This window comes from Carettochelys insculpta, chromosome 1 (assembly GCF_033958435.1).
Source record: "Carettochelys insculpta isolate YL-2023 chromosome 1, ASM3395843v1, whole genome shotgun sequence".
NCBI lineage: Eukaryota > Metazoa > Chordata > Testudines > Carettochelyidae > Carettochelys > Carettochelys insculpta.
In genome coordinates, this window is record NC_134137.1 from 314,711,177 (window position 1) to 314,726,466 (window position 15,290).

Genomic DNA, 15,290 nt, shown 5'->3' on the forward strand with positions numbered 1-15,290 from the left:
CTGGGAAGGAGAAATCCCTTCCTGGGACATTAAACTCTAACCTACACACCAAGAGAAGGAAAAAAAACCCAATAAGAAACTAACTACGTATAGTAAAGTTCATATGAACACCGAGAAAGTAAAGCTCTGCTAGAGCAATGGAGCATTCCGTGCATCATCACTAGTGATAAGGAGGAACTGATGGTGAGGAGAGCCAGCAGGGTCCCCTATACTGCACCAGGCACATGCCTCCCCAAGAGATGGCAGGGTCAGGTCCCCTGTGGATACCACTGATGGAAAAACTTCAGCTCTGGTGCACATGGTGAGCACACACAGCTAGCCAGGAATGGACATGAGCAAGCACTCAAAGAATAAATGTAAGTTCTTGCTAGACAGACAGAAGCAGTAATTATAAAGTTTTAATTTTGACATACCAATATGGAGATACATCTCTCATAGAGCTGGAAGGGACCTCGGAAGGTCACTGAATCCAGTCCCCTGCCCGCTTGGCAGGACCCAGCACCATCCCTGACAGAGTTTTTTTTTTTTTTTTAATATAATCTATTTGCCCCAGGCCCCTAAATGGCATCCTCAAGGACTGAACGCTCAACCCTGGGTTTAGCAGGCCAATGTTATCCCTCCCTCACATAAGGATGTAATTTTATGGTGAGCTTTTGACCTGCTGCTCACAAAAGGAGAAACAGACGTGAGTAGCAACCTGGGCTGCAGCAACCACGAGATGGTAGATTTCAGGATCCTGACAAATGGAAGAAAGGCAAGCAGGAAATACAGACGATTTCAGAAGAGCAAGGTTTGACTCCCTCAGAGAACTGATGGGCAGAATGCCTTCAGAAAAGGATATGAAGAGGAAAGAAGATCAGGAAAACTGGCAGTATTTTAAAGAAGTTTAACTGAAGGCACAGGAACAAACCATCCTGATGTGCAGCAAGAAAAGCAAACATGGTAGGCAACCAGCTTGGCTTAACAGGGAAATCCCTGACAAGCTTAAAAAGGATGCATATAAGAATGGAAACTTGGACAGATGACTAAGGAGGAGCATAATTATATGGCTGGAAAATGTCAGGGCATAATCAGGGAAGTGAAAGCACAATTGGAACTGCAGCTAGCAAGGAATGTGAAGGGTAACAAGGAGGATTTCTACAGGCATGTTAACAATAGGAGGGTGATCAGGGAGGGTGTGGGGCCGTTACTGGATGACGGAGGTAACCTAGTGACAGATGATGTAGGTACAGCTGAACTACTCAATGCTTTTTTTTACCTCAGTCTTCACAGATGAGATCAGTTCCCAAACTACGGCACTAGGCAAGGCAGTATGGGAAGGAGAGGGGCAAGCTCTCAGCGGGGAAAGAACAGGTTAAGAGATACTTAGAAAAGCTAAAGGTACACAAATCCATGGGTCCAGATTTAATGTATCCCAGCGTCCTGAGGGAATTAGCAGGTGTCATTACAGAGCCTTTGGCCATTATCTTTGAAAATCTGTGGAGATTAGGAGAGATCCCAGATGACCGGAAAAAGGCAAATGTAGTACCCACCTTTAAAGAAAAAGAAGACAATCCAGCAAACTACAGACTGGTCAGCCTCACCTCAATCCCTGGAAAAATCACAGAGGGGATCCTCAAGGAACCCATTTTGAAGCACTTGGAAAAGGAGAAAGTGATCAAGAGTAGTCAACATGGATTCACCAAGGGCAAGTTGTGCCTGACCAATCTGATGAGCTTCTATGATGAGGTAACTTGCTCTGTGGACATGGAGATGTCAGTGGATGTGATATACCTTGACTTTAACAAACCTTTTGATACAGTCTCCCACAACATTCTTGCCCATAAGTTAAGGAGGTATGGATTGGATATATGGACTGTAAGGTGGACAGAAAGCTCATTTAACGGACGGACCCCAAGGGTCCTGGTCAATGGCTTGTTGTCTGGTTGGCGGCTGGTTTCAAGTGGAGTGCCCCAAGGACTGGTTCTAGGGCTGGTATTGTTCAATATATTTATTAATGACTTGGATGAGGGAATGAATTGCACCCTCAGCAAATTCACAGATGACACTAAGCTAGGGAGCTAGGAAGATACATTGGAGGGTAGGGATAGGGTCCAGAGTGACCTAGGAAAACTGGAGGATTGGACCAAAAGAAATGTGATGAGGTTCAACAAGGAGCAGTGCGGAGTCCTGCACTTGGGATGAAAGAATCCTAATCATTGTTACAGGCTGGGGACCAACTGGCTAAGTAACAGTGCAGCAGAAAAGGACCTGGGGATTACAGTGGATGAGAGGCTGGATATGAGTCAAGTCAATAGGGTGCCCTTGTAGCCAAGAAAGCTAATGGCATATTAGAGTGCATTAGGAGAAGCATTTCCAGCAGATCTAGAGAAGTTATTATTCCCCTCTACTCAGCATTGGTGAGGCCACATCTAGAGTATTGCATCCAGTTCTGGGCCCCCCCAGTATAGAAAGGATATGGACACACTGGAGAGGGTTCAGTGGAAGGCAACAAAGATGATTAAGGGGCTGGAGCACATGACCTATGAGGAGAGAATGAGGGATTTGGGCTTATTTAGTTTGCAAAAGAGAAGACTGAAGGGCGATTTGATAGCAGCCTTCAACTTTCTGAAAGGGGGCTCTAAAGAGGACGGAAAAAGACTGTTCACAGTGGTGACAGATGGCAGAACAAGGAGCAGTGGTCTGAAGTTAGAGAGGGAAAGGTGTAGGTTAGATATTAAGAAAAACTATTTCACCAAGAGGGTGGCGAAGCACTGGAATGTGTTAGGGAGACAGGTGGTGGAATCTCCATCCCCGGAGGTTTTTAAGTACCGTCTGGACATGGTGCTGGCTGGGATGATTTAGTTGGGGTTGATCCTGCTTTAGACAGGGGGTTGAACTAGATGACCTCCTGAGGTCCCTTCCAGCCCTAGAATTCTATGATTTATGCTATCCTTTGGATATTTTACAATTCATCACAATCTACTAAGCAATAGGAACAGATTTTTCAGTATAAAAATATTTTTTAATTACTTCTTCATATTGGAGTGACATCTAAAGGCCCCCAATCAGGATGGGGACACTGTTAGTAACTGCATGTACATACGGGTAGAAGAAGACAAATGCCAATAATTAATAAAAAACAGAAATCCTTAACAAAAGAGAGAAAATAGAAAGATTTACACAAAAAGGATAGGGACTATAAAAAGTAGTAATAATTGTATTATTAACCTGTAAGTTTACTGCAGAGCTGTTTTGTTGGCAGTATTGCAAAACCATAGAAAATTTAATTTATGAATTTCATTCTACATTGGCACAACCAACAGTTTTCTTCAGACACAGCTAGGAGATGTGGTGTTTTTAAACACACAAAAACCTTAGAGATTCTACTCTGAAATGCTGAAACCAGTCTATTATGGATACAGATTTTTGGATCCATAACTTCTCCACTACAGAGTTTACAAATAAGAGGGTTTATGTGAATACCACTCTCAACAGCTGCCTGAAACCATGTCATGCTTTTTTCCCCCTAACCTGCACACTCCAGTTATTTCTGTTGATACAACAACAACAAAAAAGCAGCTCTCTTTCTGACTGTGAGGGTTCTGCTATTTGGCAATTGCAGCACTAACAGAAAAGCTTATTTCTGACATCAAAGTAAACAGATGAGAGACTAAGTACAGAGAAACTAGTCTACTGAATAGGAAAATATTTTTGTATTGTCTCGTTTTCAAACAACTGCAATTCACATTTAAGTAGATTAGAAAAAGCAAATACTTCCTTTTCAAATGATAGATAAGCCCTAGCAGGAGACAAGAATTAATGTGAAGTGTAGCATGCAAGATACAAATTACATTCAATAATATAACTATACCTTGTCCTTGCCATACTTTAGATGGTATAACTAAAATTTTGTCACATGCTGCAGATGGTTGTATCCATCTCCAAACCAAGAAGTCAGCACCACCTATTCGCCGCGTCTCTGTGCGAACTCTAGATTCATTCGCAGCAAGGAAGTCAACTGCTCTGTTCCAAACCTTCTTCATTTTTTTCCTTCAATTTAGAGGAAGAACAAAAATCACAATTTTAAAAACAAACAAAAATACACTGTGCAACCACATACTAGTAATTTTATTACATGGAGGTTACTTACCTGAAACTGGATGTTCTTCAAGATGTGTGACCCCTATCTGTATTCCACACTTGGATAATATGTTCACTATGCACCTGTGATAAAAGATTTCTAGCAAAGTAGTGTCTATCGGCTTGCACATTCACAGTTCTTCTTGTGCCCTGAACAGGCAATAATATAAGTGCAGTGCAGACCAATGCCTCTCCACCCATCCAAACACCAGATTGTGAAATGAGGGCCTGGGTTGCGGGTATCTGGCATCACTGTTCTCAAGGCAGTAGATCTGAAAAAGGCTGGGTGCTGAAGGGAGGTCACATTGATGTTTTCAGAAATTACCTGTGCCAGCTGGACACAAGAGAATACCCAGAGCTTTATCATGGTCAATCTTCTGTAGAATTTGTATTGTCACTGGAACGGGAGATAAGGCATACCTAAGGTGGCCCAGTAAAGGTAGATGAAAGACATTGCCTCCATGACCTACAAAGGATGTGTCCATGACAATGGTCATATTAGGCAGGTGGGTAAGGAATGGACTCACATATACATATTCTGGATTTATCCAACAAGGGAAGTTGTGACCTTCACAGAAATCATACTCTAGTATTTCTGTTGTATCTGTCTGGTGACTAAACAAGACTGCAGGACTTTTCTATATTGACAGATTCCCAGGAAGGTAGCAGACAACATAGGAATACGGTCACCAACTGAATGTTCCTCCTCGATGTAACCAGTCAAGAGCCAGTCATCTAGATGATGTAGTCTCATCTCATCCAGGCTACCATCATTGAAAAGATCTTTGTGAAGACCTTGGATGCTGGAAGTAGGCCATATAGAAATGATGACTGGATAGTGCTCTTGGCTTATTAGGAAACAAAGGACTCTTCTATGGTGCAAGGAAATATCCACAGAACAGTAGACATCTTTCATGTTAAAAGCCACAATCCATGTGCTCTCTTTGACAAAGGGGCTTATCAATAGCAATGTGACCATACAAAATTTTGATTTTAGAAAGAAGACATTCAGTTGGCAGAGACTACAAATGGCCCTCCAACCTCTGTTTTGCTTCAGGGATTGGAAGTAAGGAAGTAGAACATTTTTCTCTCAACACTAACCTGACATGTGCCCTACAGCCTTTCGCTGAGGAAGAGTCCACTTCCTGATTAAAGATCTTGTTGTGAGAGTGGTAACTGAAAAAGGGCCAGGAAGGGATTGCTTATAAATAAGTGACACACTTGATTGTATAGCCAAAATGAATCCTCACCAGCACATGCCTACTGTTATTGCCCTCCAGTTGCCCATGAAATGGGCAAAGCAACCACCAAAAGTTTGGAGGAGTTATGAAGAATGGCATCAGTAGAGGAATGCAATTCCCAAGCATCCTGCCAAAAGTAACTTCTGAATGGTGAGTGGAGTTGAGTAATGGCAGCAGCAGTGGAAAAAGTCACAATTTTGAGTTTTGTACCCTCTGGCACTTATGTGGCAGTTTATAAGAGGACTGAGAAAAAGTTCTAGGTTTATAAACCTGCTTATGGTGCGATGTCCCTGGGGCTGGGATGTAAATGCTCACAGAGCATAAGGTTGTCCTGATGAGCGAAGCAACATCTTTTCAATGAAGATATTACACAAAGTGAAGAAATTCAGGATATTCTCAACCTCACTGAGGAGCCCTAAAACATGACTCTTGCCTCAACTATAGTGTCGCAATGGCTATAGCCTGGAACGGATACAAACTTTGTATCTTCATCCAATCTGCAACGGCAGATATCTGCAGATTTGAAAGGATCTAGCACTATCTATGGGCACAGTGTCACCTGCACCCAGTACTATTTGGAGGAAAGTCTTACCCTCCAGCTTGTATCATTGATAAAAGCTTAGAACTGAATCGTGTCATCCTGACAAAAAGTTTGCTACCAGTCTGGTAAGTTAGCAACTCTGAACTGAAGGCTGGGTTCATGAAAATATCCTCCTCTCCAGAAGGTCAAGGCTTTTGATGCCATTGTATCAGAGTTGCCCTGCAATGAAGTGCCTAGATATTTTTGTGGTTCCCTGCACCACAAATCAGCTGAGCACTGGGTGGATAAACTCTTCACCTTCAGCTGGTCCACAGTAATGACCTTCTACCCCTCCTGATGTGAGCGTATAGAAGGCTGGAATGTGTATTACTGCCCTGGCAGGTACCCTGATGGCCTCATTTATTGAGTGGCCTGATAGGACCAAAGAATTATAGAATATCCAGGAGTCTACACTGAGTATCACTGACCACCAAAGAGATCCTGAATTCGGTTGCCACTCTGCAGGAGACATGTGGACCATGTAAAGAGAGCCTCTACTATTTAGGAGGATGATACACATTGGAACTGTCAGCACTAGATAATCCAACTCAGTTTCCCCTCTGCATACTCTTATGGGGCTAGGCGAAGGCCAGTGAGATTCATGCCCAGATCTGGAATGTCTAGTGTACAGAACTCAAACTCCAGTAGAGCGAGTATGAACGAGTATGAACGTTAGGTTGGGGACTACTCCAAGGTACCTGGTACCAACAGTACCCTGTAGTCATATCTGGTCATAAATTGGTCTCCCTCTGAGGGGGCAAAGGTTCACCCAGAACATCAGACTCATCTGACCAGTTCCACCTGTTTCTCCATTGGTACCAGTGGAAGCATGTTCCAGATTGTGTACAGGGTACAGGAGAGACCCAAGGTGGTTTCTTCTGGTGTTGGAATGTGCTGTGAAGGACCAGACAAGAGAGAATAAAAGATTCCAGGTAAACTAAGTCAAAGATATCCTCTGGTGTGTGGAAAAAGTCCTGAGGTATTCTCTGTGAGTCCTGCACTTTGTGACAGTTAGAGATGCCTCAGAGGCTTGCTGTTTCCCTTTTTGCTCTACCTCCCAGTTTTTGCAGGGCTGGGGCACAGCCTAGCGAGCCCTTCTCATCTTCAGCACAGTCATAAATGGGGGGAGGTCCCTCATGGATGTTGGGTCTCCTCCTGCTCCTTCCGAAATGTCTCCCAGAGGGCATGGGGTGGTCTGGGGGGAACCCAGTCCCCTCCCACTCAATCCAGGTTCCGGCACAGGGACCCGAGGTAGCTGCTGCTGGAGGGGCTGTCTCAGCCCAAAGTACACCAGCCTCCTCCCTGGGCCACTTCCCCAAACACTTTCCTCAGTACCTTCTGCTGGCTGCTGCCCTTCCTTTTTGCAGGCTCTCCTCTGCACTTGTTCCCTCCTTCCTGGTCCGTCCCCTTTCTTCTTCTCCCCACCCCCTGACCTGAGGGGAACCCTGACAAAAATGTTCCACAGGCCTTAATTGGCTGCAAGTGCTTGCTTAGCCCCAGGTGCTGGATTAACCTGCTGCTGGAGCCTGATCCTTCACAAGCCTCAGTCCTGGGGAAACATAAAAGCACTGAGTTAACTGCCCACATACTTGCCCTCCCTAAGCTCACTATAGTATGCTGCAGGCTGTGATCCTTCACAAGTGACAAAGGTTTCAGTCCACCCTGAAATTCCGTGTCCTAGAGGCTAGATTGTCAGAGCCAGCGCATATAACAAGATGGGCTTGGCAGATCTTTCCTGGAACATGTTAAGTGGGAATTTTTAGCTGAAGCTTTTGGCTTCAGAGTTGGAGCCAGAACTAAAGTGATGGAACCTTCCTCCATTGCACTTTCTATTCCTGATCTGCAGATTTAAGCAAACTTAACTCTTTAATACTCAGACACAAACACTCACCAAGCTTGGACAGAGACATATGCTTACACTTATGTTTTTGTCCCATATTCCTCTGAGAGGCTTAATGGGTTTGGCCTCTACTCCAAATCTCTTACTCAGAGGTGTGCAACTCACTAGCAGAGGCTACTGCTCTGGGGGGCATCTCCTCCCCCCACCAGCTCACATTGCAGTCTCATGGCCTTCTGCATAAGATATTTCACAAATAAGTCATGTGCCTCTCAGGTTCGGAGAGGGAAAGAGTAACAAAGTTGCATTGGTGGTGATTATGAGCTTCCCCAAAGTGGTAATGGCAGAGATGGTGCTCACCAATGCAGGAAAAAAGAGCAGGGGTCAGGAAATACAGTTAACACTGGGGTGTTGGGCATAGCACTCTTCTGCAGAAATGAACTTTGGAGGTGGGGGAGGCACATGTATGTGATAAGAACTGAACTATGAAGTCTAAAAATAGCAAGAATACTAAATACTAGGGCTGTCAAGGAATTAAAAAAAGCAATCACAATTAATTGTGCTGTTAATCATAAGAATACTATCTACCCCTGAACCCAGTGGGAAGTGTACATGGTTGGGTTGGTTCTGTTCGCACAGAGATGCAGGACTTGCCCCCTGAGGGTGTCTTAGGAGAAGGGAGGGAAGATCAGGCCAGCTGCCTGGAGTGGTGGGGCTCCTAATCCTGCAGGGCTGTCAGGCTCCCTCAAGTCTGACAAGGGTCCCCGGGGTTGCAGGGCCACCAGTGGGGCTCAGTGCCCAGCCAGCTCCCTCGGCCACAGGGTCCTTGCAGCTGTTGGCAGTTCCCAGCTGCGAGGCTGCCACAGTCCCCGCAGCTAAGGCTGCCGGCACCCCACCCTGCTCCAAGCCTACGGCTGCGAGGGTCACCCAACCCTCTGCAGGGGTCACACACTCAGGGGCAGCCCTGTGATCCCATGCCCTGGACACTAAGCCCCTGTGGGAGCCCCAGACACAGGACCGTGGGAGCCCCAGACACAGGACCCTGGCCGCCTCAGGCTGAGAATTGCCAGCAGCTCCACCACTGTGGGGACTCCTGACAGACCAGTGGGAGCCTGGCAGCCCTGCAGGAGTAGAGCGCCACACCTCCCCTCTCCCCAGGCAGCCAGACCAAAACTCCCCTGCTCCAGCAAATCCCCTCCTCTAGGACCACTCAGGACCCTAAAGGTGCTGGAAGAGGGAGGTACAACCCATACTTAAAAACTAGGGCTGTCAACTAATGCAAGTTATCACCTACTGTTAACGTGCATTAATTTTTGTAACACATTAATTCTGCCCTGCGTTAATCACAGGCGTTAACACGTGTCAATTGAGAGCCCTACTAAATACTAACATATGTACAAATTAAAAAACAAGAACAGTTTTAGACAGAAGATTCTGACTCTAACCATGCAATGGCAAGAAGAAACTCACAATGCATTGAGCTGCACCTGTCCTTATGCCCTTGCTCCAGAGCCTGAGGAAAACCATTCAGATGTGCAGACCAACAGGACACTACTTGCTAGGAACTTCCAATCTCAAGTGTATTATGTGCATGAGTACCCATGTGTGAAATACACAAAGATCAACACACAAACTAGGGTTTTTCTTCTCTTAATCATCTAAATGGGTTCATTTAATCATTTCAAATATTCAGTAACTTAGTTCATTGACTAAAATGATTGATGGACATATAAGCTCAGCACACTGCCCTTTAAAGCAACTCAACAGAATCATCTGAACATACCTGTCCTGAGTTGGTATTAAGGAATCACACACATGGGAAATAGGCATATATGGCTGCAAGTCTTTGTTCTCCTGACATGCCTCACTGTGACTTCTTAGAACATCTGAGAACACCACAACCAACAATTAGCTACACTGATATGAGTCAACTTCAAATTTAGTCACCTTTAAAAAAAAATAGAGAATCAGAAACAGTTCTGGGTAAAAACAGCTGCTTCAAATCCCCTGCCAGTATCAGTAGTTTTACAATCACTTTTGACTTTTTGGTTTTTAAAAAGCTCTAAGGAAGACAGATCAGGGAAACTGGCCACACAGGGATAACAGCAAAAATGGACTACAGTAAACTCTTTTATATCTGGCATTCTATCATCTGGTACACTCAAATAACTGGAATTTTAACCGTTAAGTAAATTTTAGTTGCATCGTCCACTAAGTACAGTACACTGAATGCAAATACAAATAAATACAGCAATATAGTATAAGTTTACAGTGTACAATACTACTGTTTGGTAAATAAAGTACTCTGCATACATTTGTTTCTTAATATCTAATCTTGCTTTTCTTTCCCGTTATGAATTGCTACGTATATTTCTCTATTAACCAGAATATTTGAATAAGTGGCAACCTCCTGGTCACAGGGCTGCCAGATATGACAGTTTACTGTCCGTACAACGTACACACATACAAAGTGAAAAATAAGCCATGAATTAAAGGGGGGGGGGGAATTCTGAGTTTTATTAACTGTAGATGTTTTTAATTATATGTAACACACCTTTTTAAACAGAACAATTCTTTTAAAACAAAAAAACAGAATGTCACTATTACTTCCAAAAAATTATTCTTAAACAAAATGTTTGTGGTAGCATTACATGAACAATAAGGTCTCAGGGTACACAAGGGTTCCGTTCCATGCACCCTCACGTAACCCAGATTTCGCGTAAGTGGCGGTCCAGCTTTTTCTCCAGCAGAACACATGTTCTGCAGCCGGTGAAGCAGCAGAAAAATAAGTCCTGGGGTGGCGGGGGGGACAGTTGGGGAAGGTGGTGGGTTAGGGCTGCAGGGGGTGGAGTTAAGCTGGAGCTGTGTGCAGGGTGCTGAGTTAGAGCCCTTATCAAGCAGTGAACCAGGACCCGGCGGGAGGTTGAACCAGAGCCAGAGCCAGAGCCAGGCACGGGTGGTGAGACGGCGGGGGGGGGGGGGGGTGTTGAACTGGGGCTACGGGTGAGGGGCTGGGGGTGTTGAACCAAAGCCACGTGGGGGGGATTTAAACCAGGGCAGGAATATGGAAACGGGGCCACATGCAAGAGAGGTTTGAATTGGAGACACACATGAGGGCTTTAAACTGGGGGGGGGTGTGGAGGGTGAGCCACAGCCACACGTGAGGGGCAGTGAGCCAGAAGTGGGGGTGGCAGGTAAGCTGGAGCCAGCAGGGGGTGTTGAACGGGGACCAGGGAAGTTGAGCTGAAGCCATGCCTGAGGGGTGGTGAGCTAGAGCCAGAGGTGGGGGTGAGCAGGAGCTATGCATGGGGGGGGGAGGGGTGAGCGGAGCTGGGGGGCGGCTGAGACCTGGCCATGCAGAGCCAATGGGGCTGAACCAGGGTGCGGGGAGTGAGTTAAGCACAACTGGAAATGGTGCTACAGGGTTTACTATAGGAATTGGGGTCAGTCGCATAAGAGTGGGGTCGTGTACTCTGCGTTCACATACTCTGAGACCTTACTGGATATTAATATTGCAAGTCCACCTCTGTTCTGGACCTGAATCAACCACTGTTAACAGTAAGTCCTAAATCAAGATGGTTCTGAAGCGCAGCTAATGTCCTAAACGAGCAACAACACCGGGTAGATATACTGCCATTCAGAAGTGGTAAAATAGTATTTGAATTAATCTGGATATTCAATTTCAGTAAAACAAAACTTAGTCCAGTTTTGGAAAGCTCTCTCAAAAGTATTCTTCCACTGTTATTCAGCCACTGAAAATTACTACTGAGCTAAAAATGAAGTATGAGAGGGAAATGTGCTCACAATGGAACAACAGAACACCAACTACACAGCAACGAGTGAAAGGGAGTGACCAAAAAAAAAATTCAGAAGATAACATTTGACATGCCACTGGATAGAGAAAGGATTTGTCTTTTCAAAATGCATACAAGTTTTCAAAACCACTACGTGTTGTATAAATATTCATACCTATGATCTTCACAACCATATCATACATCTGCCTCGTCTCCTCTTCCTCTTTTGTCCAGCGATATTTCATGTAGTGCAAGACTCCCCACACCAACCCTATACCTGCATTAAAATTCATAATATTCTTTTAGATATACTTACAACTTTGGCTGTTCCTCACTTTGCACCACATACTTCCGTAAATTGGTTTAATTAGATGGTGCATTACATACAGCGAACGCCTGACTTGTCAGAAAAACATACTTAACTTAGGTTTTGTATTTTTGGAACAAAGCAGTTGGGGCTGAAAAGGAAATGGATTATTAGTAGGGTTTTTTTGTTCATTTGTTTTTAATAAATACTTCACTGATATTACTAAAATGAGTTTCCCTCTGCCAAGCATCACATTTTGCTATTATTGGTAAACTAAGAATCATTTAATTCTCCCTGAGATGAAGTACAATACAATTTCATAGAATCACAGAATACTAGGACTGGAAGGGACCTCGAGAGGCCAATGGCAGGGCCAAGTACTGTCTAAACCATCCCTGATAGACATCTATCTAACCTGTTCTTAAATATCTCCAGCAATGGAGATTCCACAACATCCCTTGACAATTTATTCCACTGTTTGACCACCCTGACAGTTAGGAACTTTTTCCTAATGTCCAACCTAAACCTCCCTTGCTGCAATTTAAGTCCATTGCCTCTTGTTCTATCCTTAGAGGCCAAAAAAAAAAAAAAAGGTTTTCTCCCTCCTCCTTATGACACCCTTTTAGATACCTGAAAACTGCTATCATGTCGCCCCTCAATCTTCTCTTTTCCAATCTAAACAAACCCAATTCTTTCAGCCTTTCTTCATAGGTCACATTCTCTAGACCTTTACATAAGAACATAAGAATGGCCATACTGGGTCAGACCAAAGGTCCATCCAGCCCGCATCCCATCTGCCAACGGTGGCCAATGCCAGGTGCCCCAGAGAAGGAGAACAGAAGACAATGATCAAATGATTTATCTCCTGCCATCCATCTCCTGCCCTTGTTCTGAAGGCCAGGGCACCATACTTTATCCCTGGCTAATAGCCATTTATGGACCTAACCTGCAAAAATTTATCAAGCTCTTTTTTAAACCCTAATAGAGTCCTGGCCTTCACAGCCTCCTCGGGCAAGGAGTTCCACAGGTTGACTGTGTGCTGTGTGAAGGAAAATTTCCTTTTATTATTTTTGAACCTACTACCCATCAATTTCGTTTGGTGTCCCCTAGTTCTTGTATTATGGGAAAAGGTAAATAATTTTTCTATATTCACTTTCTCCACACCATTCATGATTTTATATACCTCTATCATATCGCCCCTCAATCGCCTCTTTTCCAAACTGAAAAGTCCCAGTCTCTCTAGCCTCTCCCCATATGGGACCCGTTCCAAGCCCCTAAATCATCTTAGTCGCCCTTTTCTGAACCTTTTCTAATGCCAATATATCTTTTTTGAGGTGAAGAGACCACATCTGCACGCAGTACTCAAGATGTGGGCGTACCATAGTTTTATACAGGGGAAGTATGATATCTTTTGTCTTATTATCGATCCCTTTTTTAATAATTCCTAACATCCTATTTGCCTTACTAACTGCCGCTGCACACTGCGTGGATGTCTTCAGAGAACTATCCACTATAACTCCAAGATCCCTTTCCTGATCTGTCGTAGCTAAATTTGACCCCATCATGTAGTACGTGTAATTTGGGTTATTTTTTCCCAACATGCATTACCTTACACTTACCCACATTAAATTTCATTTGCCATTTTGCTGCCCAATCACTCAGTTTGCTGAGATCTTTTTGTAGTTCTTCACAATCCCTTTTGGTTTTGACTGTCCTGAACAACTTGGTGACATCTGCAAACTTTGCCACCTCACTGCTTACCTCATTTTCTAGATCATTGATGAACAAGTTGAACAGGATCGGTCCCAGGACTGACCCCTGGGGAACACCACTAGTTACCCTCCTCCATTGTGAAAATTTACCATTTATTCCCACCCTTTGTTTTCTGTCTTTTAACCAATTCCCGATCCATGAAAGGATCTTTCCTCCTATCCCATGACCGCCTAATTTACATAAAAGCCTTTGGTGTGGGACCGTGTCAAAGGCTTTCTGGAAATCTAGGTATATTATGTCCACTGGGTGCCCCTTGTGCGCATGTTTATTAACCCTTTCAAAGAATTCTAATAGATTAGTTAGACACGACTTCCCTCTGCAGAAACCATGCTGACTTTTGCCCAACAATTCGTGCTCTTCTACGTGCCTTGCAATTTTATTCTTTACTAGTGTTTCTACTAATTTGCCTGGTACTGATGTTAAACTTATCGGTCTATAATTGCCAGGGTCTCCTCTGGAGCCTTTTTTAAATATTGGCGTTATATTGGCCGTCTTCCAGTCATTTGGTACCAAAGTGGATTTAAAGGATAGGTTACAAACCACTGTTGTTAACGCCGCAATTTCACATTTGAGTTCTTTCAGAACCCTTGGGTGAATACCGTCTGGTCCTGGAGACTTGTTACTATTCAGCTTATCAATTAACTCCAAAACCTCCTCTAATGTCACTTCAATCTGAGAGAGTTCCTCAGATTTGTTTAGTTAATCATTCTTGTAGCTCTTTTCTGGACCCTCTCTAATTTCTCCACATCTTTCTTGAACTATGATGCCCAGAACTGGACACAATACTCCAGCTGAGGCCTAACCAGCGCAGAGTAGAGCAGAAGAATGACTTCCCGTGTCTTGCTCACAACACACCTGTTAATGCATCCCAGAATCATGTTTGCTTTCTTTGCAACAGCATCACACTGTTGACTCATTTAGTTTGTGGTCCACTATAACCCCTAGATCCCTTTCTGCTGTAGTCATTCCTAGACAGTCTCTCCCCATAACTGGATGATCTTGACAGAGAAAAATAGGTTTTTACATGAACTGAAGGCTGAGAGAGGATACTTGCTTGACAGCCTGTGGAGTTTTAAAAAAGCACATACTTTGCAGGTTCTGGACTCCACTTCCTAGCTATAGGCAAGCATTTTTGAGTGGAGGCAAAGATGTTTCTAAATAGGGAAGTCTAATTTCTCAAATGTGGACTGCATCTACTCAGTAGCACTGCTCGCTGTGAAGCATTGCAGGTATTTCTATAAATGAAAATCATTCTGATCCCAAACCGCTTATCTCCACAGTGGTGACAAATCTTTAGGCTTTGCAGGAATCTCGTTTCTCCAGCTTACACCTCTATTAAGGAACAGATGTCACCGATACTAGAACAGAGAAACCCCACTGCGACAACCCCCCACTAACACCTCCCTTCCACAAGCAGAAGTGAACTGTACCAGTAAAAATTGCTGTCTGCATGTACCAAGTGTGTGAAAGGCTGTTGTCCTGATAGGGCATGGCAGAGCAGAGGCCCCCAGCCAGGACGACCAGTCTCAGGCATCGGGGAGGACAGCCCTCTACTAAATGGTGCCATCCCTAGGCACAAGCCATTTAGCAGCGAGGTTGCCATCTTCCTCACAGACCTCGCCAGTGGTCTTTGATC

The 15,290-nt window shown here is 44.3% G+C and overlaps 1 protein-coding gene across 2 annotated transcripts in view; it reads right to left on the reverse strand.

The window, feature by feature from the left end:
* The window catches only part of LEMD3 (LEM domain containing 3), an 86,422-nt gene that overhangs the window by 16,926 nt on the left and 54,206 nt on the right, over positions 1–15,290 (reverse strand). For both annotated transcript variants that reach the window (XM_075013571.1, XM_075013561.1), the window contains exons 7-9: positions 11,750–11,851; positions 9,564–9,666; positions 3,854–4,032 (exon numbers count right to left, since the gene is read on the reverse strand). In XM_075013571.1, the coding sequence (XP_074869672.1) occupies positions 3,854–4,032; positions 9,564–9,666; positions 11,750–11,851 (384 nt within the window). The remainder of the gene's footprint in view (positions 1–3,853; positions 4,033–9,563; positions 9,667–11,749; positions 11,852–15,290) is intronic.